The sequence below is a fragment of the Podarcis erhardii genome, assembly GCF_964252035.2.
Source record: "Podarcis erhardii genome assembly, chromosome: 6".
Lineage (NCBI taxonomy): Eukaryota > Metazoa > Chordata > Lepidosauria > Squamata > Lacertidae > Podarcis > Podarcis erhardii.
Window position 1 is genome coordinate 93,300,326 of NC_138510.1, and position 16,478 is coordinate 93,316,803.

Consider the following 16,478-nt stretch of genomic DNA (forward strand, 5'->3'; position numbering starts at 1 on the left):
CATTCTTTCACCTTTGGTGGACGTGCCCAAAGATTAAGACCTTTTGGGAGATGATATATAATGAACTGAAAAAGGTATTTAAATATACCTTCCTTAAGAAACCAGAGGCCTTTCTCCTGGGCATGGTCAGCCAATTGGTGCCAAAGAAGGATAGAACTTTTTTTATGTATGCAACAACAGCAGCAAGAATACTCATCGCGAAGTATTGGAAGACACAAGATCTACCCACTCTGGAAGAATGGCAGATGAAGGTGATAGACTATATGGGACTAGCAGAAATGACTGGCAGAATCCGAGACCAGGGAAAAGAGTCATCGGAAGAAGACTGGAAGAAATTTAAAGACTATCTGCAGAGGCATTGTAAAATTAATGGATATTAGAATGATGTTGGACAGAAATTAAGTGGTTACCAGCTGTAATGTAAAGGTGGAGAAATAAGTTTCAATAAGTTATATTAAGTTATAATAAGGATTTGCTGAGTTAACAATTTGAAATGGAATACAAAAGGGGGAGGTGAGAGGAGGTCCGGGAAACAAGTTAATGGAAATAAGTAATGGAAATTGTATTTGTTTTAATTGTCTTTAATTTTGTATTTTTGTTATTTTTTGTGTTTCTTTTTTTCTGTCTTTGTATTAATTCGGAAACCTTAATAAATATTCTTTTTTTAGAAAAAAAAAGGCTGTCGGACCCCACCCCAGGTTGTGGGAGCAACATTGATGTATGCCAGATCCTGCCTGAGATCCTGTACCTGTCCTTTCCTGGTTTCCTGCCTTGTGTCCTGCCTTGGCCCTGTCGGACTGACTCCCAGCAGAACCTTCGGATTCCGGACCGGTCCTGGACTGCGTTTCACTGGTTACCCCCGGGCCCAGCACAATATATTTCAAGGCTCAGCCCTAGCAATATAAACAGATTCTGTGACACAACCCTGGTACAAATTAAGCATTCTAATCTCTAGTCTGGAGTCATAAATGCATTATATTAGGGCTGGCTTGGCAGCAGGGTGGTATTAAATGGCTTGGTCATGTACACAGAAGGGAAGATGGCAGGGTCCCCAAAGACATAGAGCTGGCTTCAGGCACCAGGTCCGTTGGCAGAGCAGCTCTGCATTATAAAGATGTCCTACAAACTTAACATGAAGGCTGGCAACGTGAACCCCACCATTTGAGAATCCTTTACAGACAACCACAGTGCCAGGAGACAAGACAATCAGGTTGTGTATCCACAACACTGAACTGAGGAGAAATTACCATAGAGGTAAGACATGCCATGGTGCACTTGTTGCAGCAAAACCAGACACCTTCATCTGCTCCAGCTGCAATAAAACATGTCTCTCCCAACGGTTTGACTTCACCCAGATGGCACCCTCTTCCATTGTCTCCTGAGACAGATGGATGTCAACAACTATATTAGAGCTGGCTTGGCAGCAGGTTGGTATTAAATGGAATCAGTTCAATGTGTTAGGGAGTGGCTACAAGGCCAAAACCAACTGTACACATAGTATGTTTTCTCATTATCATAATTACTAATTTTCTATCCCACTCAAAGGGCTTCTTCCCCCTAACACCAATCCATTTGGAACTGGCCCTAAGACTCCTAGGGTGCTATTCAACTAAATAAAGGCACCAATGCAAAGATTAGAATGAGAACAATGGGATCCCCTTCTGTTTCTCTACCACACGCCATGCACATCTTCTCCGGAGGGTCAGGGGAACCTGGGTGGAAGAGAGGGGGAGACCATTCTGTTGTGCAAGAAGAAATCCTTGTGCTGAAGGAACGTTCACCTTAGCAGTATGCTAAATGCAACCTTTTTTAAAAAAAAAAAAATAATTATTAGTAATTTACCTTTTGGCTCACAAATATTTTTAAAATCTAGGTGAACAGCCATATCCTGAAGATTTCATCCATAATGATGGGGATTAGAAACTTGCGTGAATCATGACTCTCTAGAAGGTTAAATTATGAAATCTGGAAACACAGCTAATTTGAGCCCAGGATGCAATACTGGCAGTTATCAACCCAGTGCACCTTCGTATGTCTTGAGGAAGTAGAGAAAGAGGACGGGGGGAGAGCAAGAAGAGAGAGAGAATTGGGCTTGTTGTTCTCTCATCTTACTCTTCCGCACGCTCTGAGCTTCTGACAGTATTTCAGAACATGCTTGCGTGGCCACATGGCTGGTTGCCATGGAGACCTGAAGCTCCGCATGTTTTCAGCCCCGGACTGATGGTTTGCATTAAACTCCCATTTCCTGGGGTGGAAAAAAATATATATAAAGGTTACAGTGCTGCCATCTATATGCAAACAGAAGCAGCATTATCCTAATCTCATTCACTCAGGTCATGCCCACGCAATCGTTCACCCCCACAGCCGTTACCTAAACTCTCCCCACAGCGGCTGCTCTGATTTCTTTCACAAATGAAGCCAGAGCCTTACACCAGCAGCAGTTTTCAAAATGTGGAATGGTTTCCCCTTTGAGGAACATGAAATGCCAAGATTGGGTGCGGGGGCACTTCCCACGAAGGAATGTTAGAATAGGATCTTAGTGTCAGCTGAGGCCTTCCTTCTCTCATCCGTCAAGGCAGGGATGTAGGGACAACTGTCCCCTCAGTACTCACCATCCCAATATGATTTGAAAATAAGGGAGTTTAGGAAGAACTGCTGCTTTGTTCTATGGAAAGATCCTCCTGTGTAGTTTCAGGATTCGGGGTCCGAGTTAATCTGTTTTATTCTTCTAATGCCAGTGTTAGATTATTTCCCTGATCCATCGGCTGTCTGCAAAGCTCTCCAAATATTCCCCTGTGGAACAGATGGTTGGCGCTGGGCTTGGGAGGGTGGTAATGCTTGAATCATAGCCAATGTGCAAGGGCAGCTTAATTAAGTCCACAATCCCCCAACTATAGTCAAATCATGTCCTTCATCATGGAGGGCACGTGTTGCGGTGAGATCACCTAAACTGCCTCCCTGTTGTGGGGCGGGACTGTTTGGATAGCCACAACACCCCATTGGTTGCCCCTCGGTTGCTGGGGCAAAAATTTGGCCTATTGGGTCATCAATTGGCTACCGAGGGGCTATTAAAGCTGCTACACTTTGCTGGAAGCTTTCTCTTTCTTGCGACATGCATCGGATCATATATATATTTAGGGCTGTTCTTTGGCCTTGCTATGCCTATCTAGGAGTCATCTGTTTTGGAGCAGGGGCCCGGTAGGAATTTTGCCATTTGGCTGCTTGGCTGTTGCCACTTGGTTTTTGCCTACAGCGTAGCAAATCGTCACAACTTTGTAAGGTTGGCGGCTAGGCATTGGTTCAATATTTTGTGGAAGGGACGTGGTTGGCTGTGTCTGCCCCTCCATCGCTGCTGCTAGGGAATTCCGTTAAGGGAATCCAGGGACTCGCCTTGCTTTTGTCTGAACCCTGTCAAGGGGCTAGGGCCATGCCAGAGCCCCTGGGAGCATCTGGGGTGAGTTGTGAGATCGAACCCAACTTCTCGCTCCCCCAGGATGCTTTCCCCTACTGACATATGGTGGTGCCCAGTGTCAGTCCTGTTCCTGCCATGGTGTAGGTTCAGGTAGTCTGGAACCAATGCCTAAGCAACCACTCACATGCTGTAATCAATAAAGTTGTGGCCAAAATTAATGCCAAAAACCTTAAACTAAATTCTGTGCCTATTGTATCTTTATTTTGGGGGTGGTTATGGGGGCCTTCTCATGCGAATCATGGCCACCCTCTATCACAATGCTGCTGTGAATTATATAGCACCATATCAGCTGATTACTCTCAGACGAAGGGCAGAATCAGCACACCAGGGATGTGGGGAGAAGAGGAGAGGCAGAGCTGCAAGTGGGGACAACAGGGGGGCAGAAGACCCATATGGTGAACGACACAGAGAGATACAGCAAGCCACACTTTTCCCCATCCCCAGATTCCAGGATTGCACCCTCTGAGATAAATACAGGGGCTGTCCATTTCCCATGGATGAGAGTGCATTCCTATACAGTTGCTGACTGCCATGGCAATGTGGTACAGAATTTAGACAGCGCTAGAAGAGGATGTCCCAACTCCCTCTTGACATGTCAGGTGTCCTTGAGCTTGCATTCTTTCAAAGAAAAGTGTTGACACAGCTGCAGTATCACTAGATGATGTTCCTGCTCTGGAAGTTAGGAAGCACATTCAGAACCTGATCAAGGAAGTTTGTCCAGATCAAGGGATGGAATCCAGTCAAGTGTCAGGAACGTTCCTTCCCAGAGTGACAGCGAGGGCTCTGAGGACCAAGGGGGGTGGCAGGCAGAAAGAGATGAAGGTTTGCTTTCTTCATATGCAGAGAGTGAAGCGAGCCTCTCCTGTCCTGGAATGGAAGTCATAAATTCCCAGGACAGCATGACGGGCCTCAGCTTTCAGACTCGCTCTCAAGGAAGGAGGGGCAAACTAGACTATCTAGTCCAGAGACCCCCTGTACTAGGAGGTTGGGAAGAGTTCAGGCTTGGCGTCAAGCCCACAAAAGGAGGAACAGCCAATGGCGGATTTCATGTTGGAAAAGAGCCCAACCTCCAGAGGGCTCAACTGACCCATCGAGTGCAGAAGATTGAGCTGTGTGCTCCGACTGAGCTACTGTGTAAATACCAACAAATCTGAATGTTATAAAACCGCCAGCCTGCTGTCTCTTGGTGTGAGAGGGAGATTGTGAATCCTGACACCAAGGACCAAGAAGTTGCACAATGGAACAGGAATGGTAGAGCTATTGTATTGCTTCCCATGGATTCTGGGCCTCAGCAACTGAAGAACCTCAGTTACAGTACTTCCAAGATCAGTACCTGACACCCAGACAATTCAGACAACCTACTAACAACAAGAAGAAACGTCTTGCAGCACCTTATAAAAGATGTATTGAAACATAAGCTTTTGCTGACCCCAGCCCACTTTGTCAGATGCAAGTGGACTCTATCTAATCCATGAAAGTTTATTCCATAATAAATATGTCACAGTCCAAATGCCATGTACTCAGAAACTCAAATGAATTCAAGGGTGCTCACTTCCAAACAAGCAGGGTTAGGACTGTAGCAGTGTTACTCATTAAATTGCCACAAGACACTTTGTTTTTCTGCAAAGTTATTATCACATCTTTTACTAGCTTTCTCGCGTACATTATGATAAGCAACCAGGTTCAGGAATTAACAGGCAGGCAAAGAGCAAGGGTTGAGACAAGCAATTCCTATCAAGTAAGGAAACGTCAAAGAATTCCTGTTTGCAATTTTTACCCATCAAAGAGGAAGAAGGTCTTGTCTTACCCAGAAAGCACTCCAAGGACGAGGTTGAGAACAAAGAAAGAGCCAATAATGATGAGGGGAATAAAGTACAGCCAGTTCCAGGTGGCTCCTAAGGCATCATTGGTCTGAAAAGAAAACACAAAACAAACGTTTAAGCAAAGGGCACTCAGCCTTGGTGTAACAAATGTGGTTATTACATGCCGATAAGCAAGAACTAAGGAGCTAATGTGGAAGTCATTTTTACAAAATGCCTTTCCCATAGTTCACACTTCGGCAATTAAAACGAGAATGCCAAGGGTGGTTATCCAAGTTTCCACATCTGAAGTCGTCAAGAGCATTGGTTAACATAAGGAGATAAGAGTGTGAGATCACAACGTGAGGTGCTTTTGATTTTCTGGGCATGGACTGCCATGCCCCACCTGCATTTTTATTATTTTTTGCAAGGTCACATGCAGCATAATGCTGTCATTGATAATTGTGCCTGGCTATTTATGCCCAGAAAAATTGCATTATCCCATCCTAGCTGAAATCTAGAGGAGTTCAGATGCCCAAGAAAGGGCAAGAGACTGACAGCTTAAAAGGCTTCTGGAAAGATTGCTCAAGACTGTAATATGGTTATTTATTGCCTTTTAATAAGGCCTTGCCCTCTCTCTACTTTCATGCTCTTTCCCAGACCCCATTTGTCCGCTTGGCAGGGAGTCTGCCCATGACGTCGGACAGCACGGTGATGCAGCAGAACGTGACTGTCTGGGGGACACAGCATCAATCTTCCTAAAGCGAATGAAGCTTCTTCTTTTGTTTTCCTTAATGCTAATTAAGCCCTCGTCTTTGACTGATTCATCAGTACGGTGCTTCAAAATGGCCCAGTGCAGGAGCGAAATTTGAGCCTTTTAAAAGAAGCCATCCCCTAAAGACTAGCAGAGCAAAGGGTTTTTTTTTTTTTAAAAAAAAGTAGTTATTAAGTAGTTTTGGACCTTGGGTTGTGCCTTTGTTTATGGTCCCAGATCTGCGTTCACCACCTTCCAACAGCTCCAGTTCCTTGTATATTGCTGGCATTTATTTATTTTTACTACTGTGAGGCAAACCAAATATAGAGCTCTCCTCTTCCCATCCCTTCACAGCAAAACAGTTACCCGGAAATAGCACGGTTGTCCTTAAATACAACCGAGTGGAAAGAAAGCCCTGGCATGAAAACTTGGAGAAGGGACAAATGTGGATGAAGCAGGGGGTGATTCTATTCTCTGGCCATCCTATATCTGGGCTGGCCAGAAGCAGGGGCTGGTCTTGGTTCAAACTCTGTAATGAGCCTCGCTTGAGAGGCCTTGCTTTCCTGCTGCACCCAAGAAGCCTCCAAAGAACCTTCAGGCAGAAGCCTCCAGCTGGTGATAGCAGAAAGTGGTACTAAGAGGCGAGTCAGAAAGCGTGGCCCTGCCCTTGTTGCCATCCACATTCTCCTGGTTCCTCACCCTCTGGCGGTGTAAGGATTTGGAGAACCAAAGAGGAAGAAGAAACTTGCTGTTGTGCTGCTATTTTCTTTTCTCTCTCCATGGTGCTGAAGGTTGATGTGCAAGCAAGCAGATGGGTGAAAGGCTCTCCAGTTTACTGGAGCACCCATCCAAACCACAGCTGCTACAACTGCCCTACGGCTTACGACCACAAAATGGCTCTTCCTAGGTAACCTTTGCAAACCAGTCCTTGGGATCATCTCCAGCACGGGCTGCTTCTGCCTCAGCAGAACAAAGAATGACATGACCAACCAAACCTTTAACTGGCGTTATCGCTGGCTTTTCTCCTGATAAGAGTCTTGTTGAGAAAGTGAGAAAATGGGGAGTGAGGGGTGGGAGGACAACCATCACGACAGATGGTGAAAACAGTTTGGAGGCGGCTGCACACACCTGCATGGGGAAAGCAGTCTCAGTTGCCAGCAATTCAAGGCTTGATGCACTAGCGACGTCCCTGGCCCCCCTCCCAGCGATGAACCTGCCTAACGGGTTGCTGCTTCCTCCTCCTCAAGTAAATTGTCACACATGGCAATTATCACGCTATTGCTCAGAAAGGAGAGTGGAGGGAAGAGACCAAGGAGAGGGGAGGGGAAGGGGTGAGAAAGCAAAAACTGCTTTTGCATGCGCTCCTCCACCACCGGGAGCTCTGACAGCCCCTACACAAGGCTGAATCTCTCCATCTGGGTATAAAAACAGAACACTCCTGGGGCAACAGCAGTGTCAGGGCCAGGTGGACAACGGATGGCTGTGTCCAAATCTAGATTTCTCTCCAGTTGAGACCCTTTGCGCTCCGTTGATAGCATGGAGGTTAAAGCGATTTTACTCTGCCCAGGCCGGAGCAAGCTCCTAGAATTTCTGCCCACTAAAGCTGATATTAGGGGACGCGGGTGGCGCTGTGGTCTAAACCACTGAGCCTAGGGCTTGCCGATTGGAAGGTTGGCGGTTCGAATCCCCACTACGGGGTGAGCTCCCATTGCTCGGTCCCAGCTCCTGCCAACCTAGCAGTTCGAAAGCACATCAAAGTGCAAGTACAGTGGTACCTCGGGTTAAGTACTTAATTCATTCCAGAGGTCCATTCTTAACCTGAAACTGTTCTTAACCTGAAGCACCACTTTAGCTAATGAGGCCTCCTGCTGCCACCGCTGCACGATTTCTGTTCTCATCCTGAAGCAAAGTTCTTAACCCAAGGTACTATTTCTGGGTTAGCGGAGTCTGTAACCTGAAGTGTATGTAATCTGAAGTGTATGTAACCCAAAGTACCACTGTAGATAAATAGGTACCGCTCTGGCGGGAAGATAAATGGTGTTTCTGTACACTGCTTTGGTTTTACCAGAAGTGGCTTAGTCATGCTGGCCATATGACCCAGAAAAACTGTCTGCAGACAAACGTCGGCTCCCTCAGCCAGTAAAGTGAGATGAGTGCCACAACCCCAGAGTTGTTTGCGACTGGACTTAACTATCAGGGGTCCTTTACCTTTTTTTTTAATGCTGATATTAGGCACTCCTTTTGCACCTTGAGAGGGCTGTGGAGCCCACACAATCCCAAACATTGTCTGATGGATGAGAGCTTTATAACTTGGATTATTACACCACCCAAAAATCTATCTCCCATAAAAATGGGGCAGGCCCAAAAGCCTGTCTGGTTTCATCAGCAACTGCTCCTGACACGCCTCATTTGGCCTTCCCATGAGCCTACCACGAATTCAACTAATGAACTTGAAGAACAGCCTTCCCTTGAATCTAAGAGCTCCACACAATTCTCCATTCCTTCCACCCGACCCAACGTTCATGTTCAAAATCCACCATGAAATATCAAGAACAGACCACACTATTTCACCCATATTTTTGTGGGGGGTATTTGCTTGAGATTACTACCCAGTTAACCAAAATGGCAATTTCCTTCTCATATTGAACACCAGTGGTCAGACTTGAGAAACGAACCAAAATAATGATTCTGTTTCCTCTAAATGTTAAAATTAGCCTTTCTGTAGCTCAGTAGAGTCTGACTCAAGGTGGCTTCAGACTGTCAGAACCACAGTTCTACACGAGCTCTTAAAATAAAGTATTGGCTGCAACAGTGGTTGCACCTAAACTTAACAAACTGCACCTTTTACTCATTGTGGTATGGACTGAGTCAGCCCACACTTCACGATGCTAAAAGTTTTCATGACTCTCCTCTTTCTGTATGCCCACAGCTGTGTTGGGTTCCTTCCCACAGAGTGATTTAATCACTCTAGAATGATCTCACAAGTCTTTCCTGTGTATAAACACGTGTTGTAAGAATGATGAGCATATCCAGCTGCATTTTATAAATTCAAGGATCTAATTCTTTTTTTAAATCTTTCCCCCCTAATACATATGTATGAGTGCGGAGAGAGAGAGAGTGAGAGAGAGAGTGTGTGTTTCCTTGTTATATTTTCAGCTATAGGACTGACTTGTGGGAGCACGTGTATTTCAAAACGTCAGTTGCTGAACCACAGGAGTTTGGTGTATGGTGGTGGGGAGAGAAATAGAGGGGTCACCAAACAATACTAGGGCATTTGCGTAGAGTTTACTGATCACACTTAATAGGCTAAGTAAGTTCATTGATCCCCTACTGGTGAGGCTTGCCGACCTCCCGCAAAAGCAAAAATTTGACCTTTTGCTAATAGGCAAAGATCAGAAGAAGACCTGGATGGTCGCTGGATTCTGTGTACAAATCTGTAGGCGCAGACCATCGCCCAACTCAAAATAGTCCGGCATGAAAATTCCCAAACTTGGTTCCATGAGTGACTCTGAGTCAACTCCCTGGGATAGTTTATTGTTGAACATTGTTTCTAAATTTATTGTTATACATTGTTTTAATTGTCTGTTTTAACCATATTTGCACATCAGTTTCTAATGCTGTGAGTGTCATCTATTTCAGAGGTTTCTACTCTGCAGCCTCTTATAGTTGTTTTAACTGCGAGTCTTTTAGTTCTTACACTCTTACAGTTGTTTTAACTGCATGTTTTTATTTGGTTTTAGTTCTTATCTGTTTTAATTATCAGATTTTATCCATCCATTATCCGTGTTTAATCTTGTATTTTATTCAGATGTTTTATCCTATGCTTGTTTCTTTGTCCTTATTTGCTCCAACATTCATCAGTTTTAAAAAAAAATCCTAACTGTTATTTTATTTATATGTTGTTATTTTTTTTTTATCCTGGTCTGTGACTGTAATAAAGTTCATTCATACTAGGGCAGGAGCAGTCAACAACCTATAGCAGCTTTTGCCAACCTTGTGCCCTCTAGATGCACAAAATCCATCAGCCCCAGCCAGCTCATATGTTCCTGGACATGCTCTACAACACTAGCAAACTGGAAACAGGGCCTCGCTGATGGAAGAAAACTTCACTCGGTTGGAACAGAATTTAGTAAATGCTATGAGAACATTGTCCCTTCATTTAGCCAAATACACCAGCAGAATTTCAATACTTCTTAAAAGGGCGTCAGGGACAATGTTCTCATAGCATTTACTAAATTCTGTTCCAACCGAGTGAAGTTTTCAGAATCCAAATTTGGAACAGAATTTAGTAAATGCTATGAGAACATTGTCCCTTCATTTAGCCAAATACACCAGCAGAATTTCAATACTTCTTTTTTTAAAAAAATGGCATCAGAATCCAAATTTGAGAACTCAGCCTATTTCAAAAATTGGTAAAAATTTATATTTCAGCTCTGGGCTATGGCTTCTAACAATAGCCTGAGCACTTTACACATGGCAAATATTTGATCCAAGGAGCCTTTATTTATCCCCTGTTGAAATAAAATATAACTAATTGGCTCAACTGTAGAGCCACTTCTGCTTCTTGGCTGCCTGAGATAGAGCTAGCTTTGCCAGAGCATATCATCCAACCTCTGCAAGAAGATTTGTACTATTACCACTTGGTTCTCAAAAGATCCTGAAAAACAAAATCTTGGGCACCATAAGGGAAACTGTGGGGCACTAAGCCAAACAGGAAAAAAAATATAATTCCATTTAGTAGTAGCTTCTTAATGCACCCCATTAAGATTTAGCTACCCAGCCTGGTGGTGCTCTGCAGCCCATTTTATGTGATTTCCATCAAATCATTGCATAATATTAATAATTTCCAGGAAAGACAGATCCAGCCACGGAATTCATCAAACCATTTATAATGACTCACATAAGGATGATGACCCTTATTCCATGGTTAAAAGATGCTACCTGCGAGTACAGAGGGCATTTGAGGCTCAACAGCCAGAAGATTCTTCTTCCATCTTTTGCCTAGTGAAGTTCCCTGCTATTGGGTAAGGGGAACCAAAGCTTCAAGCTGAATAAGCACACTTCTCCTTTTCCATTATTACCATTTAGACTTCTTACCCTCTCAGGTCCCAGGGTGGACTGCAGAATTTTAAATACAGTGTTACCTCAGGTTAAGTACTTAATTCGTTCCAGAGGTCCATTCTTAACCTGAAACTGTTCTTAACCTGAAGCACCACTTTAGCTAATGGGGTCTCCCACTGCTGCCACTGCGCCGCCGGAGCACAATTTCTGTTCTCATCCTGAAGCAAAGTTCTTAACCTGAGGTACTATTTCTGGGTTAGCAGAGTCTGTAACCTGAAGCATATGTAACCCAAGGTACCACGGTACAGTATTAAAAACCTCTGGAGGAAATTACAGTCAAGAGAATAAGGTGGGCCTTATCCAAACATGCATCTCAGGTGCTAAAGGCCAGGATAAAGAGTTACATCCCCATGACCAAAAAAATTAAAAATCACATAATGAAGGTGCTAAATGCACCTCTGTGCAGAGGGAATTCTTGGTAGGGTTTTACAAGGAATATTCTCCCTAATTTCCTCTAAAGCTGCTTTGGCAAGGCCACCTTCCCATAAAAGATGTACCCAGTTTATGAGCACACAGAAGACAAATCAGATTTGTATTAGTCACATGAAATCCTGACCATTTCACAGAGCTCGGTTTCTCTAAAACCAGGACATGCTCCAGCTCTCTATACCTTCAGTCTCAGGAACCAGCTTCCAGAGTGAGATTTATGAACGGCAGACATTGAAAGGTGCTGATGCTGAAGTCTAAGCTCACAGTATTCAGAGATACAGTTCCTGTTCGAAGGTGCAGGGCAACCTCCACACAATCTGTTGCCATCTAGGAATGCAATGTGATCTTGCATGCCTCTTCTGGTCCTTTCCATGTTGTGTCCTGGGCAAGTGCACTTGTTGCTGCATCACTGGTATAAAGGTAAAAGCTAAATGTAAAGGACCCCTGGACGGTTAAGTCCAGTCAAAGGCGACTATGGGGTTGTGGCGCTCATCTCGCTTTCAGGCCAAAGGGGCTGGTGTTTGTCCACAGACAGCTTTCCGGGTCATGTGGCCAGCAGGACTAAACTGCTTCTGGTGCAATGGGACACTGTGATGGAAACCAGAGTGCACGGAAACGCCGTTTACATTACCGCTGGAGCGGTACCTATTTATCTACTTGCACTTGTGTGCTTTCAAACTGCTAGGTTGGCAGGAGCTGGGACAGAGCAATGGGAGCTCACCCCATCGCAAGGATTCAAACCGCTGACCTTCCGATTGGTAAGCTCAGGAGGCTCAGTGGTTTAGATCACAGTGCCAGCCGTGTCCTACCGCTGGTATAATACTGGTTTCAGTACCTCTTCCCAAATTCATCTTGACATTGGCACCTCCTGTCAAACCCCCTCTTTCTTTTGTGGCTCTTCAATTTGTTCTCTTGCATTTAAGATTTACATTACACTTCATTACAGCTATCAGTTTCTCGTACCCCTCCACTATGCAGAGAGGGTTTCAGCAACAATGCTTAATTAAGGAGATTGGTAGCTTTCCCTCACAGAACAAAAGCTAGCCAGCTCAGAGGAGGCTGGATTGCTGCTTAAGGTTTCCAAACAGCTCTGAGGAGTTCAGCTTAGCGATAACAGGGAAGTCAAGTTCTGACTTTCAAGCCAAACCCATACTTTTGTGAAAAGTAGGACATCTCCTGGAATCAGATGCCTTCATGCCCCCAAGCACTTCTCTACATTCCATTGCCTTTATCACTATGAAATAGTTGTTAGTTTAGGATTTGAAGAAAGGCAGATCAGAGGGTTTGCAGTGCTGCAACAGTGAGCCTATATTTCATAGAGTGAATTTGAAGAAAAACACTGAAATGATGGTAAGGTTGGATTTTTAAACAAAAATAAAATAAACACTATTCATTGTTCCCAGGAGAAGGAAAGGCACATTCCTTTAAGGCCAACATATTGCTTCCAATATAAGTTTTTGTCTCCAAGTTTAATGGTTGCAGGGTTTTGAGGGGTAATTTTTAGTGTATTTTTGTTCTCTGTGGAAGCCGCCCAGAGTGGCTGGGGAAACCCAGCCAGATGGGCGGGTACAAATAAATTATTATTATTATTATTATTATTATTATTATTATTATTATTATTATTATAGCTAGGTAAACCATCCCTCTCTAGCTGCAGCCTCCAGGAAGATCACCCTACCCAATGATAGCTGAGAAAAGCAGAAACACTATTTTCAAGCTTAACTGCTTGGGTGGAATATGTATGTGGTTGTGTTGTGTGTATACATGTGTGTATGGTTGGGATGAGTGTGTGTGATGCCGAAGAAGAGGAAGAAGAAGAGGAGGAGGAATTTCGATTTGATATCCCGCTTTATCACTACCCTAAGGAGTCTCAAAGCAGCTAACATTCTCCTTTCCCTTCCTCCCCCACAACACTCTGTGAGGTGAGTGAAGCTGAGAGACTTCAAAGAAGTGTGACTGGCCCAAGGTCACCCAGCAGCTGCATGTGGAGGAGCGGGGAAGCAAACCCGGTTCCCCAGATTACGAGTCCACCACTCTTAACCACTACACCACGCTGACTCTCAAGTTTCTATGGCCTCCAAATGTACTCACCTATCCCCAAAGGATGGTGCTTTGTGCTTTAGGTTTAAGAGAAGAAAAGTGAGATAGCGGGCACACACCCTCCTTGAGTGTACAATGAAAGCTAAATAGATAGTCCAATCTATAAACCAGGCATGGTCAATTTCCAGTTTATAATTTATTATGCAGATTTGAGCTGCCACAACCATGAGAGTAAATGGAGTATTTAGCATGCACAAGAACTTCCACGTGTGCAACAGAATACACATCAGGCTCTGAATCCAAAAAATGTTGTTGTTGTTGTTGCTGCTGCTTCTGTTATTCTTATCATTATTCTGCCACTACAGATGCATTCCTGGCTAATGAGGCATTCTGGAAATGTACAGTGGTGCCTCGCAAGACGAAAAGAATCCGTTCCGCGAGTCTCTTCGTCTAGCGGTTTTTTCGTCTTGCGAAGCAAGCCCATTGACAGCTTAGCAGATTAGTGCTATTAGCGGTTTAGCGGCTTTTAGCGGCTTATCGGCTTAGCGGATAAGCGGATAAGTGGCTTAGCGGCTTAGAAAAAGGGGGGGAAAGGGAAAAAAAACCACAGGAACTCGCAAGACATTTTCGTCTTGCGAAGCAAGCCCATAGGAAATTCGTTTTGCGAAGCGCCTCCAAAACGGAAAACTCTTTCGTCTAGCGAGTTTTCCGTCTTGCAAGGCATTCGTCTTGCGGGGCACCACTGTACTGCAGTTTCAGCACTCTGCTAGTGTTGTAAACGCAGAGAGTTAGCCCTTTTCTGTCAGGTGCCCAATCACTATGAGACCAGTGTTATGTTAAAGATAATGCTTGCATCTTTGGGGCACAATACGTTTGGGCGTTTTCCTGCACGAGTCCACCTGACATGTGGCTCTTTTCATTTCAAGGGGGTTCGTGCAGAATAACTTCTAGGTTAAGCTTTGCACCTTGCACTGAATCCTAGAATCCTAGAATGGAAGGGACCCCGAGGGTCATCTGGTCCAACCCCCTGCAATGCAGGAATCTCAGCTAAAGCATCCATGACAGATGGCCATTCAACCTCTGCTGAAAAATCTCCAGTCACCTGCATCTTCACTCCTGCATCATAATAATTTTTTTATTTAATAATAATAATAGATTTTATTTATATCCCGCCCTCCCCAGCCGAAGCCGGGCTCAGGGTGGCTAACAACAATAAAACAGTACAAAAGTACAACACAAACAACACTCTGAAATCATTCATTAAATTCAAGCCACTGGCCACCATTGGGCCAGAGCTCCGCAAAGATTGCCGAGGGAGGGAGTCAGGCTGTGCCCTGGCCAAAGGCCTGGCGGAACAGCTCTGTCTTGCAGGCCCTGCAGAAAGATGTCAAGTCCCGCAGGACCCTAGTCTCTTGTGACAGAGTGTTCCACCAGGTCGGAGCCACAGCCGAAAAAGCCCTGGCTCTAGTTGAGGCCAGCCTAACTTCTCTGTGGCCTGGGACCTTCAAGATGTTTTTATTTGAAGACCGTAAGTTTCTCTGTGGGGCATACCAGGAGAGGTGGTCCCGTAAGTATGAGGGTCCCGTAGGTACGAGGGTCCCTGCCAGTCCTTAAGAGAGGCATATTGAGTGAAACATGTAAAGGAAAAAAAAAGTTAATGTAAACAGTACCTATTTATCTGCTTGCCCTGGTGTGCTTTCGAACTGCTAGGTTAGCAGAAGCTGGGACAGAGCAACAGGAGCTCACTCCTGTTAGAATTCCTGCTCCATGATTGCAGTCATGGGATTGTTGTCTATCATATGACAGTATTTGTTTTGACTCCACAAAGTGGGAAGTGACGAAGACAGGATGTTTGTGTTACTGTGTTCCGTGAAGTGGGACTATTGTCCTTTGTTCTTTATTCTCTTTGCTGTCTGATGCTAGAGAGAGAGGGAGCCATGTTGCAGTGCTCCGTGTGTTTTTATGTAAATAAAGTAGATTAGCCAAAATGCTGAATTGCTGAGGTCTGTCACGCGCATGATGCACAAACTCTGTGGATCTCTAAGTGTGCCGGTGTCGGTTGGCATTGGTTGCTGTGATGTTCGGGCTGAAGAAAGCTTATGAAGCTCCCGAATGATCGACCAGCAGGGAGAGAACATGCCAGTCAGGCACGTGTCTCTACCAGGGTCCTACTTGAGTGTAGGCTGAACTCCTGACAACCCCATCATGCATATTCGAACCGCCGACCTTCTGATCGGCAAGTCCAATAGGCTCAGTCCAAGAGACCACAACGCCACCCACGTCCCATGCTGAGACATGTACACACATGTACACACAGGGGTGTTCCCCTTGCTAATCCCATCCCTGAAATCTGCCATGATTTATGGCAGCATGATAATTCTATGCAACAAGCAGTCAACCAGGACCCATCATTTGCCACCACCTTAAAAAAAACTATCCCTGCACATTTTACAACAACCTGCCAACACAGAGGTCAAACAGTGGGAAACCAGAGTCTTAAAGACTAATTCAGTTCACAAGACCTTATGTCCTAATAGATGTGTTAGCCTTTAAGGGGCCGTGAGACCCTTTGTTGCTTTTGCTACAACAACTAGCACACCGACCCTTCTTGGGGCAGAAATAAAGACATCAGAGGGTTTTCTAGGCATTGAGAAAAGTTCCATCTGCTAAGATGCTGGGCGTTTATCCTGTCATATAAAAAGCTGAAGTAGGCAGGGTCAGCAAAAGAAAAGAAAAATGGCGGGAACTCCAGTTCACTCCGTGTTTTGGAGCGAATCTGCATTTTTGAACACATCCATGGAGAATTTGATCCTAAGAGCTTTTTTAAGAAGCAGGCTACAGCAGAAATATCACCTATAAGGGA

General features: G+C 44.7%; 1 protein-coding gene across 1 annotated transcript in view; it reads right to left on the reverse strand.

Annotated features, from left to right (window-relative positions):
* The window catches only part of CACNA1E (calcium voltage-gated channel subunit alpha1 E), a 477,487-nt gene that overhangs the window by 185,888 nt on the left and 275,121 nt on the right, over positions 1-16,478 (reverse strand). Inside the window, exon 9 of the mRNA XM_081866509.1 lies at positions 5,280-5,383. Within this exon, the coding sequence (XP_081722635.1) occupies positions 5,280-5,383 (104 nt within the window). The remainder of the gene's footprint in view (positions 1-5,279; positions 5,384-16,478) is intronic.